Here is a 16,691-nt window from a genome sequence, read left to right as displayed (position 1 = left end):
GCAGATACCTGTAATCTCAGCTACTTAGGAGGCTGAGGCAGGAGAATTGCTTGAACCGGGGAGGCGGAGGTTACAGTGAGCTGAGATCGCACCACTGCACTCCAGCCTGGGTGGCAGAGTGAGACTCCATCTCAAAAAATAAAAATAAAAATAAAAATAAAATAATAAAATAAATAAAATATTAGCCAGGCATGGTGGGGGGTGCCTGTAATCTCAGCTACTTAGGAGGCTGAGGCAGGAGAATTGCTTGAACCCGGGAGGTGGAGGTTGCAGTGAGTCGAGATTGTACCATTGTACTCCAGCCTGGGGGACAAGAGTGAAACTCTGTCTCTAAACAAGAAAATGTGGCCAGAGGCTCTTGGGAACCTAACTGTGCATTTCCCCTAGGAACAATGGTTCAGTATTTGTAAAGTCAGTGTCTGAGAGGTCTTTATGGACCATAACCACTGCAGTGAGAATAGACCGCGTGTTTAATGTTTCCATTTCATGCCTTCGTGTTCCTCAGCTGGGCCCTGGATTCCCCGATCCTTTTCATGTGCAATACCCATGATCACGGATCAGGCTTGACTTCATGTTTTTAGACTTAACTGTAAAGAATGATTCTCTGGTTTGATCTGGGAAATTTGAAGTTGTTCTTCTGGCCACAAAGATCAATGAATTTCCAATTTTCGGCACCTATCAGACATGCCTTCTGGTGAAATTGATGTCCACAGGCAGCAATCCGAACGTGGGGCTCTGAGCATGTCTGTTTTTACTTCATGCCCAGTGATCTTATGAGAGTCTGTTGGCAGATGAGAAATAATATTTGTTGAGCACAGGGCGGGTGTGGTGGCTCACGCCTGTAATCCCAGCACTTTGGGAGGCCAAGGCAGGTGGATCATCTGAGGTCAGGAGTTTGACACCAACCTGGCCAACATGGCAAAACCCCGTCTCTACTAAAAATACAAAAATTAGCTGGGTGTGGTGCTGCACACCTGTAATCCCAGCAACTCAGGAGGCTGAGCCAGGAGAATTGCTTGAACCCAGGAGGCGGTGGTTGCAGTGAGCTGAGATGGCGCCACTATACTCCGTCTGGGTGACAGAGCGAGACTCTGTCTCAAACAATAATAATAATATTTGTCAAGCACAGTATAAAGCACATACTATTTATACTTTAGAAACAAAAGTACTTTCAAAATCGTCTTTGATACTGAAATCACCTTTCTGATTAAGAGACCCCTAAAAGGACAGTTAAATGAACTATAGTTTGGGAAGCCTCCTTAACCGTAGGCAGGGGTTTTCCATTTGCTGATATGTTGAAGGATTTTTAGGCATGTTATGTTTGAGTCTATTTTCTACTTTTTTTCTTACCTGCTTTTTTTTTTTTTGAAGATGTTTTAGATAGTTCACTCTCCTAAGAATTTTTCTTGCTATTATAAAAACAATGGCTCTCGCAGCGACTGGGCTATTGTTGAAATCAAACACCTTCCCTCTGAAGTCGTCTTCAAAGCGACGGCTGGCTGGCCCCCGCAGTCTGAGTGCAACGCTGGGGGAAATCACTCAATCCTAGAGCTGGGTTGGTGCACTGATGTCTCCAGGGGGCGAGGTGAAGCACCAGGCTCCCGCCCCTCGCCTCGGCAGCCCCCTGCCTGGACTCTCTGATGTGCTGGGGCCTTGCATCCTTTGTCCTCCCACCCACTTTCCTTTCTGGATTCGCAGAGGTCAAGGACTCCCAGGCCAAAGTCAGGTCCTCATGCACAGGCTCCGAGTTGAGCAGAATCACGAATTTGTGCAACAAAGGCTGCAAGCCCTCCCCTTCCTCCCAAAAGAAGAGCAAATGTAGGGATGCTGGACTCTGGAGCCCAACGCAGCTGGCGTCAGATCCTGGATCTCACTCAGGAAGCATGTGGCCCCGACAAGTCATTGATTCTCTTGGCCTCGGTTTTGTCTTCTGTAAAATGGAGCTCCTAGTTTCTGGTAGCAGGACTGTTGGAATTAGAGTCAGCATCTCAACTGCCCCAGATGTGACCTCAGGCCTGCTCAGGCTCCCCTGGGCTCCCCAGGTGCCCCATTGAGGACCCAACCTCGGCAGCTGCAGGCAGCCGGCACCACACTGAGCTTCTTAGTGAGGGTGCCACCCCTGGGACCGAGTGAGAGGCGACCGTAAATACAGACCCTGGCCTGGTCCACGGCGTGGTCTCCCTCCTCCTGCCCAGCCTGCTGGACTCACTCTCTGCCTGTATCTCTTCTGCCTGTTACCTGCTGCCACCCCACCTTGCCAGTCCCCGTTTGGGGTCTTCAAGCGTTTCTTCTTCCGGTTTCCTCCTCTGTTCCTCTCCCATATGGGCAAGGATGGGACTCGTGACCATCCCAGGGCCCCTCAGGGTGGACGAGGCGTGCATGTCTGTGTGGATGTGTGGGCGCTGGCCGCTGCCTCTCCTCACAGAGGGTCAAGGATGCCCTTCCAAGGCCTCGCCCAGCTCTGTGCTGGTGTCTCTGAAGAGGCTGCAGGGAGCATGCTCCACAGCCGTGTGTGAGCGTGTGTGCCTCTGCACACGTGTGCACAGCACGTGGACCTGGGACTGCTTTGGCAGAGGTGCTGTTGGCATCAACAGCAGCAGGAGAGGGTCTGGGTAGGGGAGAATCTCAAGGGGGAAGAGTCTCTCTGGGGGAGTCACTGGCAGGAGAAGAGTCGGTGAGGGAAGCACTGGAAGGGGGACCCAGAGTGAAGAGGGGGCCAGCTGGGAACTTTGGCCATGGAGCAAGGGCAAGCTCCAACATACTGTGCAAATACTCCATGACTTGACTTATACAAGGTCTCTAGAATAGTTAAATTCATACAGACAGAAATTAGACCGATGGTTACCCATCAGTAACCCACTGCTAGTTCTGAGAAGGTGAGCCGGCAGGCAGGGAGTGTCACCTACCCTCAGCCCTGAGCTGGGGAGGGCACAGGCCCCATCCTGCTGGGGACGTGAGCATCACAGGCACTGCCGCCATGGCTCCCACCAGTGAGGGTGTGGATGTGGGTGTCAGTGAAATCAGAGCAGACTGTATCTCTGCCACCCGAGGCTGTCAGAGGCTTTTTGTGGGTGCGGCTCAGGGAACCAGAGGAAAGCAGGAAAGCCCATGGGTCACCTGTGGTTTGGTGTGGCTGTGGTGATGCTCAGGGGACAGCAGCCCCATGTTAGGGACAAGTGGAAAGTTAAGAACAGCCTAAGAGGGCTCCAGGTCTCATCAATGGAGCTGGCTCTGCCCTGATGCCATGTCCCTGGACTTGTTCCTGGATCCAAAGGTTGGGTGGGGGCAGACACAGGTGGAGAGTGGCTCCCAGACCAGGGTGGGTCTGCAGGAGGCCACCCTGCCCTGTGCACTCCCCCATGGCACCTGCCCTCCCTCACCTCCCCTCACTGCAGGGTGTCCAGGGGAACTGTGACTTCAGGGTGTGACTGTGGAGACAGGAGGGTTTGTGCTGGTGCCACACCCAGGAGCCACCTACAGTGGACCAGGCACCTTCAAGGGACAGAGAGGGAGGGAACGAGGACAGCGAGGATATTGCTGCAGACAGAGTCTGTCTTGACACAGTGGCTGCCTTGTGGGCCCATTTCTTCAGGCTGAGTGTGGGGTGACCTGGACATTCAGTTGTGTAGGAGGAGGGACTGTGGGGATGCCATGGCTTTGTGGTGGCCACATCAGGTGAAGTGCTAGCCGTAATCAGCAGGCCCAGCTCCATCTGCTGGGGGCACCGGGCCCAGTCAACAGCTGCTTTGGAAAAGAAGTGGCCAGGAGGCAAAGCATCCTCAGGGAAGTGTGTACATGTGTGCACACCTGTGCGTGTGTTTGTACACATGTTCATGCATGCACATGTACATATGTACATGTATGTTCACGTGTGCACACCTGTGCATGTTGCGAATATGTGTGTACTCATGTGTCCGTGTGCAGGTGGGGTCTGTTGGATGGTGTGAGTGGATGTGCCCATGAGGAGCCTCTGCCTTCTCTGCTCATTGTACTTCCTGTCTCAGGATGTTTCCCCAACAGGGTCCTTTCTCAGGGCTCTTAGCTGTGTCCTAACAAGAGTCTCCACAGTTAAGAGTGAGAAACGGCCGGGCGCGGTGGCTCACGCCTGTAATCCCAGCACTTTGGGAGGCCGAGACGGGCGGATCACGAGGTCAGGAGATCGAGACTATCCTGGCTAACAGAAATGTTACTGGTTGTTACATCGAGACCATCCTGGCTAACAGTGAAACCCTGTCTCTACTAAAAATACAAAAACAAACAAACAAAAATCTGGCCAGGCTTAGTGGCGGGCGCCTGTAGTCCCAGCTACTTGGGAGGCTGAGGCAGGAGAATGGCATGAACCCGGGAGGCGGAGCTTGCAGTGAGCCGAGATGGCGCCACCGCACTCCAGCCTGGGTCACAGAGCCAGACTCTGTCTCAAAAAAAAAAAAAAAAAAAAAGAGTGAGAAACGCTGTTAAGGAAGGTGCGGTGGGCTCCGCCCACACTTTCTCGGTGCCTTCAATGGGACCGTGCTCATCAGGAGCATCCACGAGGCAAAATCGCTGGCTGGGTTCCCAAGCATATCCGGCCCCACAGCTGCCCTGGTTTGCGGGAAATATCGCAGGACCAGTGTTGCACAGAGCAGGCACAGCCTGGGAAGTCCCCTGCAGTCGTCCCTCGGAGACGGGTGCTTCCCGCCAGCCCACCCGTGTGGGGACCTTTCTGTCAACAGGGTCAAAGGATGTCTCCCCAGACCTGAGAGCCTCAGCCGCTCTGTTCCCCAGAGCAGGGTCCCTTAGATGGTGCCAGGTGAGGCGGAATGGAGACTCTCCAGCTGCATTGCTTTCCCGGACACATCGGGATCCAGATTCTGAGCAGACCCATCTGGGCAGGGGCCTCAGTCCGCATCTCTTACCAGCTAAAGGGGAGGCACAGCTGCTGCTCCGAGCACCATACCTGGAGAACTGAGGACATAGAGAGCTTCGGGAGGGGCGGTAACTGAGGGTCTGCAGGTCGTTAGAGCCAGTTCCCTGCTTCTGTAGATAAATAAACTAAGAAAAGGGACTCCGGGGCCGAGCGTGGTGGCTCACACCTGTAATCCCAGCAATTTGGGAGGCTGAGGTGGGTGGATTACCTGAGGTCAGGAGTTTGAGACCAGCCTGGCCAACATGATGAAACCCCATCGATACGAAAAATACAAAATTACCCGGGCATGGCGGCGCATGCCTGTAATCCCAGCTACTTGGGAGGCTGAGGCAGGAGAATTCCTTGAACCTGGGAGGTGGAGGTTCCAGTGAGCCAGGATCACATCACTGCACTCCAGCCTGGGCAACAAGAGTGAAACTCTGTCTCAAAGCAAAAAAACCAAACAAATAAACAAAAAAAAGGAGACCCTGAAGTAAACAGGGATGTGCTGTCCCCTCCAAAATTTGGAAATGAGGTGGGGTGTGGATAAGTAAGTCAAGCTGTGGGCCAGGGCAGTTCTGGGGTTCACACCGAGGCTTCATCAGTTCACTTTTGGGCTCCAGTCCTCTCACCGGTAAAACAGGGATGACAGGTGCCTGCCCCATCAGTGGAAACAGTCTTGTGGGAACCACAGAGCGCTGTGTCGCGAGTGCTCCCGGCCGGCCGGACGTCGGCCCTTCATTGTTGTGACCTCTCAGGGATACCAGTTTAGAATGTGGGTTGTTCCCCGGCCCCTGAGGTTTTATTTACTGTTTGAGCAAGAAAGACACGGCGCGTTCGTGAGAACACCTCCTCTCCCAGCCCCGGCAGCAGTCAGCCTCAACTGTCTGCCTCCCCTCTGGGCCCTGCCTGCATGGCACAAGTGTGACAAGGGACTGGGATGCTGCCCGGAAGGTGGGCCCCACGACTTGGCCCTGAAAGTCCTCACACCCCAGCCAGCCCTTCTGCTCCTCTCCTCAAACCCGGCCCACCAGCGCCCGTGCCCCCAGACTCACTCTTGCCAAAAGCCGCCGGTTCTGCTTGTGGGCTGTGTCTCCCTCTCCTCCCCGGCTCCAGGCCATGAGTCCCGCAGCCTTGCTCTCTCCTCCTCCCCACTATCCATGATTCCTTCAGCATCACAGTGGTCACCGTGTCTGTCTTCCCACTGCAGCGAGAACCCTCGCTTCGCACCGCCTGCCCAGGCACAGGCCTGGTGCCCGCCCCTCTTTGCAGCAAGATCCCTGGAGGGGGTCTCCGCCCTCACCATTCCTGGTCCTCTCCTCCACTCATCCTCTCCTCCCACCCTCCCCATCTCCACTGGAACTGTCCAGTGGTCCAGTGTCTTTTGGAAACCCCTGGGCCCCCCCGTCTCCCGCTCTGTCCCTTCACTGCTCCCTCTGCTCTTGCCGCCTTCTAAGTCAGGATTCGTGGCCCTCCTGTCTTCTCCCCCTTCCTTGCTCTGTCCATCCCATGGCTGTGAGCACTGCCCTAAGGTTGATCCCAAGTGCACAGCTCAGCAGGATCTACCTTGGAAACTCCCTCTTTATTTACCCCGTGGCCCCTGCTGTGTCCTATTGGGTCTCACGGATACCTCAGGCTTTGCCCCTTGGAAGGAAGTGAGGATCTTTTAGGGCACCATCCTTGGCAGCTGTGGATACGGCTCCAGTCCGGGTGGGGGGTGCCTCCTTCTCCTGGGGAGTGCAGTGCCGCCTGGGGAGGGAGTCACGTGGTAACCAAGAAGGCTGTTGGGGCCCCAGGGGGTTGACTCCATGCTCAGCTACACACTGTGGGTTCCCAGTGAACACTGGGGCCACACAAGCCCCCCTGGGGCCTCCCCACTGCAGGGCGTTCCTGGCGAGGGGACTTGCTCAGGGCAGTCAGAGGGAGCTGAGGCCTCAGGGATGAGAACCAGCCAGGACAGAGTTAGGCCTGGACGAGGGTGCTCCAGAAAGAGGGGTTTGCAGGGTACAGTGGCCTGGGCAGAAGGATCTGTGAATATTCTAGAAGCTGACAGAGACCCATGCGCCTGGAGGGTTAAGTGCAGCGAGGAGGTGAGAGAGGAGGGTGGGGCATGACAGGCCTTGGGTAAGGAGCGCAGATTTTATCTTCCAAAACCAGGAAGCTTCCGGAGGGGTTAGCAGGGCGTGAGTGTCACCTGATACATGTTAAACAGTCAGCCATTGGGGGACAGGGTGGGGCTGGCCCAGGGTGTCAGTGCAGAGCGGAGGCCACAGGGAACTGCGTCTCCCTCTGGGAACTTGCAGACAGTTGACCATGGTGGGGAGGGAATTTGGTGACTAAATGGATAGGGGCTGCCTTCCAGGAGCAGAGATGGGGCGAGTCAGGGGACACCAGCATCCGTCTGGGCAGGCCGGGTTGGAGGATCCCAAGGGATGGCCCCAGGAAGGACATGGGGTGGCAGCTAGAGCTCTGGCCAGGCCTGAGGGGGAAGACTGTGGCTGTTGCTGGCAGGTCCTCCTGAGCCACAGACCTGCCTGAGGCCAGAGGGGAGAGGAGAGCCAGGGCTGGACATAGCCCTTGGAAGCCTGGTTGAGGGGGGCGGGGGTCCTAGTCAAGGAGACCCAGTGGGCACGACCCTGGAGACAGGAGGAAGGCCCAGGCCAGTGGTGCCTCGAGCTGGAGAGAATTTCACAGGAAGAGCATGGCTGGCAGGTGGCAGGGCCCATGGCTGCTGAGAATCGAGAGCTCAGTTTGGGGAGGCGGAGGGACCTTGGGACAGGCTCTGCCAGCCTGGCCGGCTGTTCTTTCCTGCCAAGCCCCAGCTTCACTTCCGGGGGCAGGGGCTCCCTGGTTGTGGACTTCCTTGTCCATCCCCCAGTCAGTGCAGAGGGAGAGATCCTCACCCCCGTGCTCCTGGGATGGGCAGGAGGCCACACCACCTGTCCTGGGAGAGCCCTTACTGTGTGTTTAGTCATCACATAATATACTGCCTAGAGGATTCCGCTCTGCACCTGGGGAGAAGGGTGAACAAGACCCGCCCCTGGCTACAGGGAGCTTCTGCTGTGAGCAGGAGACAGGGAGGCCTGAAGGCCATGCAGCACCCTGGGATGGGGTGAGTGACAGTGCCCACAGAAGGGGCTTCTAACCCTGACTGAGGGGCAGGGAGGTCTCCTTGGATGAAGGGGTGCCTGGGCTAGGGCTGCAGGCTGGCTGGCCCTTGCCAAGAGAGGAGAAGAGGAAGGCATTCCAGGTAGAGGGCACAGTAGCTGCAAAGGCCTCAGGGAGCTGGAGACATGTGGCGTGCTCTGGGTAGCATGGTGATTGAGTGTGCGCCCTGGCCGGGCATCCAGGACGGGGTCACCATGAGCCTCGTGGACAACGGAGAAGTTGCAAGGGCATTTGCTGATGGACAGCCCTGTCCAGCAGCGACTCCACTGGGTTTGTTCCTTGTCTGTTCCTTGAACAAGTATGTATTGAGCCGACCTTGTCTATGGGCACTGAGTGGTCAGAGAGGGGCAGGCATTCCTGGGAAAAAGCAAATGGGATGAAGGGCTGGGAGCTGCATTTGCACAGGGGCAGTGTCCAGCATGGAGAGGCGGCGGTGTTTGAGAACGACGTGTGGGAGATAGTGGAGAATCCCAGGTGCTGGGTACCGGCAGGGCTGGCAGGATGTGACTTCCATTTTATTTTATTTAATTTATTTATTTATTTATTTTTTTTTTGAGGCGGAGTCTCGCTCTGTCGCCCAGGCTGGAGTGCAGTGGCGCGATCTCGGCTCACTGCAAGCTCCGCCTCCCGGGTTCCCGCCATTCTCCTGCCTCAGCCTCCCGAGTAGCTGGGACTACAGGCGCCGCCACCACGCCCGGCTAATTTTTTTGTATTTTTAGTGGAGACGGGGTTTCATTGTGTTAGCCAGGATGGTCTTGATCTCCTGACCTTGTGATCCGCCTGTCTCGGCCTCCCAAAGTGCTGGGATTACAGGCTTGAGCCACCGCGCCCGGCCGTGACTTCCATTTTAAAGGAATCCCTTTGGCTGCTGTGCTGAGAATAGCTGGGCGGTGGGCACGGAGCAGAGAGACAGCAAACGTCCGGTGGGGGCGGTGGCGCCGGGAGACAGTGGAGGTGGGATTGGGGTCTGTGCGGTGGGATCTGCACAAGCGTTGAAAGCAGAATTGTCCAGGCTTCCTGGTCAATGTGGGCGTGGCGAGGACGGTCAAGGAATCGAGGATGACGCTGAGAACTTGTGCCTGGGAACCTGGAAAGATGCGGCTTCCACGGGGAAGACCACAGGACATGAGGAGGCTGGTTTTGGACACGTGATGCCGAGAGGCCTTTGACAAATCTGGTGGGGGTGAGTAGTTTGGCCACTGGATCCAAGAGTCCGGAGTCTGGAGGGAGACTGGGGCTGAAGGCAGAAAGAGGGGAGGTTGTGGCACATGGGGCACCCGAAGTCCCGTCACAGGGGCCGCCTGTCCCATGCCTATGAGGACTCTTTCTGGCACAGACACCGCCTTCTCCCTGTGACCTCACTTGGCCTTTTCTGTGCACCCCGAGAGAGAGACAGAGACAGAAACACAGAGAGGGAAACTGAGGGAGAGGAAGAGAGAGTGCACATCGCCCTGCTGTCTCGTCCTATAAGGGCATCAATCCCATCCAATGAGGGTCCCTGTGACTTCACTGAACCTTAATAACCTCCTTATAGGCCCCACCTCCAAATACAGCCACGCAGGGGGTTAGGGCTGCAACATATGAAGTTGGAAAGGGTGCACAATTTAGACCATAACAGGTGGTGATGGAGAAGAAAGAGCCAGGGTGCACCCGGCGTTCCCGCTGCTGCGCCTAGGCAGATGGGAGCACTGCCGGGGTGAAGACCCAGCATCCGCCCAGCCTGGCCCTGCCCAGCCTGAGGCTGCTGGACCATGGGCCTTGCCCAGACCGAGTGTCTGCCTGGCAGCTTCCGCAGATGAAGGGGTGCGTAGGGAGCAGGAGGAGAGAAGAGGCAGCCTGGGCCAGGAAGCCCTGGGTGAAACACAGCCCAGCCCTCAGCAGCCAGCTCGGGCAGGTGACCCCCTGGGGCTTCCTGGAGGCACCGGCCTGAGCATGAGACCGGCCCTCTGCGCCCTTGGTGGGGAGGGCCAGGCACAGGGAGGCAGCGGGGGTGCTGTGGCAGCACAGGGCGGAGGGAGGGGTTGAACATGTGGGGCAGGGGGTGGGCATCTTGGTCACAGTTGCCAGCGAGGCCACAGGATGATTTACCAGGAAGACGAGGCTGTGCTTCCACTGTCGGGGGCCAGCCCTCCCCATGTGCCCACCCCAGCTGCTGTCTGCACACAGCTCCCCCTGTCTCCCTCCTGCCGAACCAGAGCAGCTGTCATCAGAGGGCCTTCTCAGGACCTCTCCTCTCCCTCCCCGGCCCACCCCCTTCTCCCCAGGCTCCAAGTCTCGCCTCTCTCAGCCCCTTCAATGCTCTTCTCCCCTCTCTGCCCCTCCCGGGGCACCTCTGTCTCCCACGAAGCTGGAAGCCAGCAGCCAGCAAGGCCCCATCCTCATCTCGTCTGGGCAGCACGTAGAATTCTGTTGGGAGCTGCTGAGCCCGCGGAACATGGGGCCAGTTGCTGAGGACCAGGCAGCTTGGGGTGGGGCATGGGTACATGGAACCCACGGGCCTCGCGGGCCGCCCTCACGGGGCCTTCCTGCACCTGATCACTTCCTTCCCCTTCTCTCTCTCTGTCCTTCTCCTGAGGCCTCAAGGAGACCTCCCCACCACAGGAGGAGAGAGCATGGCGGCTGCCCCGGCCTCAGGCTTGCCAGGGGCCTGCGTCATCTTGCTTGGTCCTATAGTGACTGCATTGGGTGCGCCCCTGGGGTCCTGCATGCCCTGGTGAGGGGTCCATGTTTCTTGTGTCCTCAACTTCTGAGGCCCCCTCCCGTCACCCACTGCCAGCACAGATCATTTGAGCCTCGCCTCCTGTCCAGGTGAGGCCCTGGGCCCTGTCCCTCCCCACGTGCTTTCTTCAGCGGGAGGGACTGAGAGCTGCTGTCCTGCCAGTGGCTGTGGCCTGTGGGCTCTGGAGAGGCCCCTCGGCTTGGCAGGCAGCCTGGGCCCAGCCTCCTTCCATGTAGAGGGAGCCATCCACTTCGAGCAGCCCCACTTCTGACATCAGCCTCGAGCGCAGAGGCTTCCAGAACCACTTGGAGGCCTGGTCGTTTGCTAGAGGAACTCGGAGGCTGGCAGTCATGGTTTTCATGCTCAGGGTTCATTACGGCGAAAAGACACAGGGTGGAACCAGCCGAGAGAAGCAGCCACGGAGGTTAGGGCACAGAGGCCTGTAGGTTAAGGCACGGAGGCCTGTAGGTTAAGGCACGGAGGCCTGTAGGTTAGGGCGCGGAGGCCTGTAGGTTAGGGCGCGGAGGCCTGTAGGTTAGGGCACGGAGGCCTGTAGGTTAGGGCGCGGAGGCCTGTAGGTTAGGGCGCGGAGGCCTGTAGGTTAGGGCACGGAGCATCCTGCCCTCTGCCGTGGAGCCAGGACGGTGTCATCTTCCCAGCACTGATGTTTGACAGCACCTGGGGAGGCTCACCCAGCAGGGAAGCCCGTCGACCTCCAGGCCTGAGTCTTCACTGGCTTCACCACAGCAGCTTGGGAGGTGTCCATGGCTGACCTGAGTCTCCAGGCCTTCTCACGTCAGCTGATCCCATGAGACCCCAGCCCCCCACATCACATTGTTACTTCCTGGCTAGCCCAAGACCCCAGGTCAGTAAAGACACTCATCAGCAGACCATTCCAGGGCCTTAGACATCCCCTCCTAAAAGCTGAGGGCACGTAGCCTGAGCCCTCCTGTGGCAGGGCGAGACTCCTCATGGCAAGGCCTCTTTCCTCCACCCTCCCCTCGGATGGCCGAGCTCTTGAGGTGCAGAGCAGTGGCTGGGAGGCAAAGCAGTTCCCGTGCACTTCCCTCCCCTAGGCCTGCCCTGCCTGCTAACGGTGGTGCCCTGGAGACCCCTGTGAGAACGCGGACCCCTTCTCTTGGGTTGGGGTGGGGGCAGACCTGGGTGCTGGACAGAGCCTGGATGTGGCTGTGGAGGGAGAAGGTCCCAGGGAACTCAAGCAGGCGGGCAGAGGACTCTGCCGAGCAGCCCTGGGGCCGCTGACTCACACCTTCCTCCCATGCTCCCCTCGTGGGTGGGCGCGTTCTCATTGGGAGTCCCTGACTTGGTGCTGCACATATGTTCTGAGAAGCTTGTAGATAAACAAGTATTTTTAAAAATGGCAGGAGATTTGAAATGCGCTCAGAAACTTTCCATTTCCACATTAAAGGGAACTTGTGTAAAGTGACTCACCAGCCAATTTGTGTTTTTTAAACATCAGATTTGCCTAAAAGAAGGCGCACCTGTTAGCCATCTTTTTTTTTTTTTTTTTTTGAGATGGAATCTTGCTGTGTTGCCCAGGCAGGAGTGCAGTGGCGTGATCTCAGCTCACTGCAACCTCCACCTCCTGGGTTCAAGCAATTCTCCTGCCTCAGCCTCCTGATTAGCTGGGACTACAGGCACACACCACCATGCCTGGCTAATTTTTTGTATTTTAGTAGAGACGGGGTTTCACCGTGTTGCCCAGGCTGGTCTCAAACTCCTGAGCTGAGGCAATCCGCCTGCCTGGGCCTCCCAAAGTGCTGGGATTACAGGCATGAGCCACCGTGCCCGGCCCCTGTTAACCATCTTATAGCACTCATGAGTCTGCTCGAGGAGAGGATGCCAAGACGCCAGGGCACCCGGAATTCACATGAGCAGCCCTGCCTTTGATTTCATTGGTGCTTTGCGTGTTTCAAAATGCTTTCTCATTTTTCATTGCGTGTGATTTCACACCCACATTGTGAGGGGGACTGCAGGTGGGAGGTGGGTATCACTTCTCCCGTTTAGAGACGAACGTGCTGAGGTCCAGAGATGAAGGGGCTTCCCTGAGATGGCCCTATGTAAAAGTGGCAGAGCTGCAGGCATTTGTGAACCTCGGAGCGCCTGAGTGACTCTGAATTTTGTGTCCACGTGTGTGCACATGCACCCAGGCAACCACCGTGAGCACCGGGTGGTCCTTATTGCCTGCTGTGCACTTCCGAAGCTCCTGTTTGACCTCCTGCATCTGCAGGAAACCTGCCAATACATAGGTCTTGGCAGTGGTGAGGCTTCGGCTCATGTTTGGTGTTCTGGAAACCCCTCTGACAATGGCCATTTTCAGGAGAAAGGTGGGCATGGGAGAGCACAGAGCGGTGGGTGGCATCCCAACATGGGGAGAGGCCTCTCACGGAGAAAAGACATCTCAGCATCTCAAGGGACAGAAGAGCGCTTCCCAGCCACGTAGGCCTGAAACATCCATACACACACGTGTGCACAGGCATGGCTGGGCAGCCCACAGAGGTGAGGAGGGGGTGTGGGGGAAAATGAAGTCATGGATAATTGCTTAGCTGCCGTGAGAATGTTCCCTGCTAATTTACAGCATTAGGAGGACTCAGGATACCACGCTTCCTCCCGAGCTTGGACGATACGGTCCCTCGACACCAGCAGACGCAATTATCCACATTTAACTGAGGGCTTGTAAAATCTATTTGTCTGGCAGAATGTGAGTATAATTGCTATAAATTAAATAAGGATACATTTGTAGCTGGGTGGTGACCCAGTCTGAGCTAGTTCAGAGAAGGGTGCCATCTCCTCAAACCTACCGCCTGGTGCCAGGCCGCATGGGAAGGGGCTGGGTCTTCCGTGCCATGTCCTCCCTCACTTTTTGGGAAGGAATTCCTCTCCCAAACCTCCTTCTTAAGCAGCGGGTCTAAGCAGAGTGGATTTGCCACCCAGACTTGGGAGATGCCAGGGCACTTGGCACAGCCACATCCATCCTTCTCTGTCTTGGTCTTAGTCTGCCACTTCCTGATTTTCTCCCCTGATCTCTTTGCTGAGAAGCATCCCTGAGCTGAGATGCTGGCCTGAGACTTGGCCCCACAACTGACCACCCTCACATGTCTGGGCATCTGTGTCTGTGCCTTTCTTCTTGCTCTTGGCCAGAGGTCGCAGGTTCTTGGCTGAAACACGCGGCTTTCCCTCTTGGCACGGTTTGGATCCTTCTTTATAAAAGTGCTCAAGGAGATTATCTAGTGGAAGGAAAATTGGGGGCAAGTACCTTTCTTTTGCTGTAGGAAGAACGTGGCCAACTTTTAGCGTGGGAAACGTGTGTGCACGCGTGTGCTTGGGTGGGTGTGCAAGGAGGGAGGACTAGGCAGCTGGATGGAACACGTACATCCTCGCAACTGGAAAAAACATTTTGTCATTGTGGTAAAATATGCATAACATAAAATGTACCATCTTAACCATTTTTAAGTGCACTGTTCAGTGGCATTAAGTACATTCACTTTGTTGTGCGGCCATCACCATCCATCTCAAGAATGTTCTTATCTTTCTAACCTGAAGCTCTGTCCCCAGGAAACACGAACCCCCCTTCCTCTCGCCCCAGCCCCTGGCATCTCCGTTCCACTTTCTGTCTCTGAGTCTGCCAACTCTAGGGACCTCACACGAGTGGACTCACACAGGATTTGTCCTGTTGTGACTGGCTCATTTCGCTCAGCGTCATGTCTTCAGGGTTCATCCATGTTGTGTGTGTCAGAATGTCCTCCCGTTGTAAGGCTGGTCATATTCCCTCTATGGATGGACCATGTTCTGTTTCTCCATTTGTCCATCCACAGGCACTGGGCTGCTGCCCCGTGTGGCTCTTGGGAGTGACGCTGCTGTGAACACGGAGTGCACGTCTCTGTTGGAGTTGCGGCTCTCAGTTCTCTTGGGGTTGCACCCAGGAGCGGGGTTGCTGGCCGTATGGCAATTCCATCTTGATTGTTTAAGGAACTGCCAAACCTTCATTTTCACAGCAGTGGCGCCATCTTCCGTTCCCACCAGCAGTGCTTGAGGGTTGCAACTTCCCCACATCCTCACCAATGCCTTGTTGCTTTCTGTGCTTTTGATAGCAGCCATCCTCACGGGTGTCAGGCAACCCATTGGCTTGGAGTCAGGACTCTTCCCTGGCTGGGCACGTACCTCTGAGGAAGAAAGGCCTTGGGGAACAGCTACTTTTCAACACCCAGGGACAAGTCAGGCTGCTGGTGCTCTCTGGAAGGAATTGTGACAGGGCCGGGGTGTCCTCTCTGATGTCCTCAAGGACTGCAGAGCCAGGCCCCTTCTTTCCTGAGAGCTTCAGCTGAGGTGCCCCTGAGCAGGAGTGAGTATTCTGCCTCTGAACAGGGGTTTTGGGAGAGGCTGAGGGGCCGAGAGACTCTTACAGGAAGCAAGGAGAAGCTTCTCTGCCTCTGTTATCTTCTCTCCTCTCTCCTGGGCTGTGCAGATGATGTAGGAGGAGTCACAGCCACTTCTCCCCTTTCCTGCCATTCCGGCAGAGCACCTGGCTGCCCCTTCCCCCCTGCCAGGAGAGATGTGCCCCTTATGCAGAGCTGGGGAGAGCAGCAGGGGCAGGGTGGGGCCGCCTTCCTTCTCCCTGCTGTGAGAACCCTGCTGCAAACCATGCCAAGGGGCCTGGGGCTCTCCAGGAAACTGTGGGATTCCTCTGCTGTGGGTAAGGAAGGTGGGCCCTGCCCAGCCTGCCAGCCAGGTGCAGCCAGCAGGAGGGGGAGCCGTAACCCCAAAACAGCACATCCTCTAGGCCCACAGTTTGCCCTGCAGACTTTCATGGCAAGGGGCTGCTCTATTTGTGTTGCTTTAGATTCTAAAGGTCACAAAACAGCCAGCTGTGCTTGTCAGTACCAAGGGGTCAGCAATCCAGGCAGATAGGTCCAAGCGGCCGCTGAAGCCTGAGCGGCAGCCCCAACCCAACCTGGAGGGGCAGGTGCGGGGAGGGCCGGCCTCCACTTCCCCTGCAGCTTCTCTCCCCACAGGAGGCTACTGGGATCGGCCCCAGGGCCCTCATGCTGGCCCCTGTGGGAGGGCCAGTGTCTTCACTCTCTCTGGTCACCCCATTGCAGGGGCCACACCAGAAGTCCTGGGCCACGTTGCTGTCTTGGATCCTGGAACCAGTGAGCATCCTTGGTGGATAGTGGGGGCTGACAGTGAGAACGGGGACTGTGATGCTCTCCCTGCCCTATACGCCTAGCAGGAGAGCTGGCGGGCCTGCTGGGGAGGAGGCTTTGGGCGTGGCAGTGGGCCGAGCAGGAAGGGCTGGTTTGGCAGGGCCACAACCAAAGCACCTCAGACCAGAAGAGGGAGGGAGGCCCGACTGCAGTAACTGCCCCCAGGTCCACTCCTTGACCAAGGGCTGCAGGTGCTTCCAGCTGCTTCCAGAGGGGACCCAGCTGCCCTTTGGCTCTCCCAGATGAGCTGAGACCTGTTCGTGCAGGCGCCAGCCCTTGGCCTTGGGGACACCTGTGGGCAGCTCTGCCCTGCCTGGGGGTGCTGGAAGGACTCCGTTGCACCACAAGGGTCCTAGAGTGCAGGTGGGAGGAAGAGGAGGCTGCAGAAGGAGGCACAGGTGTGGCCTTTTCCAGCCTCCTCCTGGAATTCTGGGACCCATGTCAGTGGAGAGGGAAGCAGAGACTCTCAGAGTCTGGGGGCATCTGCAGGGGAGGAGGTGGGAGGGGCCCGCTCCAGTGTGTGTGGGGGCTCCTCTGGGGTCTGCAGCATGCTCAGAGACCCCTGCAGTTCCTCTTCTTCCCCCACAGCCCCAGCACATGCAGGCCGCCCTTTGCAGAGACCCCTCCTTGTGACCCACACAGACTCTGCCTCCCCTCCCCCAGGGCCCAGATGAAAGCAGAGTTTCCCATAAAC

The 16,691-nt window shown here is 56.9% G+C and overlaps 1 protein-coding gene across 38 annotated transcripts in view; it reads left to right on the top strand.

The window, feature by feature from the left end:
- The window catches only part of RBFOX3 (RNA binding fox-1 homolog 3), a 523,127-nt gene that overhangs the window by 177,920 nt on the left and 328,516 nt on the right, over positions 1-16,691 (top strand). The window contains exon 1 of one of the 38 annotated variants that reach the window (XM_028835580.2): positions 7,341-8,351. The exons of the other annotated variants lie outside the window; for them this stretch is intronic. Coding sequence (XP_028691413.2) covers positions 8,179-8,351 — 173 coding nt within the window. The 5' untranslated portion in view covers positions 7,341-8,178. Of the gene's footprint in view, positions 1-7,340; positions 8,352-16,691 lie in introns of those variants that run through there. 38 annotated transcript variants of the gene reach the window in all.

The sequence above is a fragment of the Macaca mulatta genome, chromosome 16 (assembly GCF_049350105.2).
Source record: "Macaca mulatta isolate MMU2019108-1 chromosome 16, T2T-MMU8v2.0, whole genome shotgun sequence".
NCBI classification, from domain to species: Eukaryota; Metazoa; Chordata; class Mammalia; order Primates; family Cercopithecidae; genus Macaca; species Macaca mulatta.
Note: the sequence above shows the minus strand (reverse complement) of the source record. Positions and strands in the feature narration are given on the sequence as shown.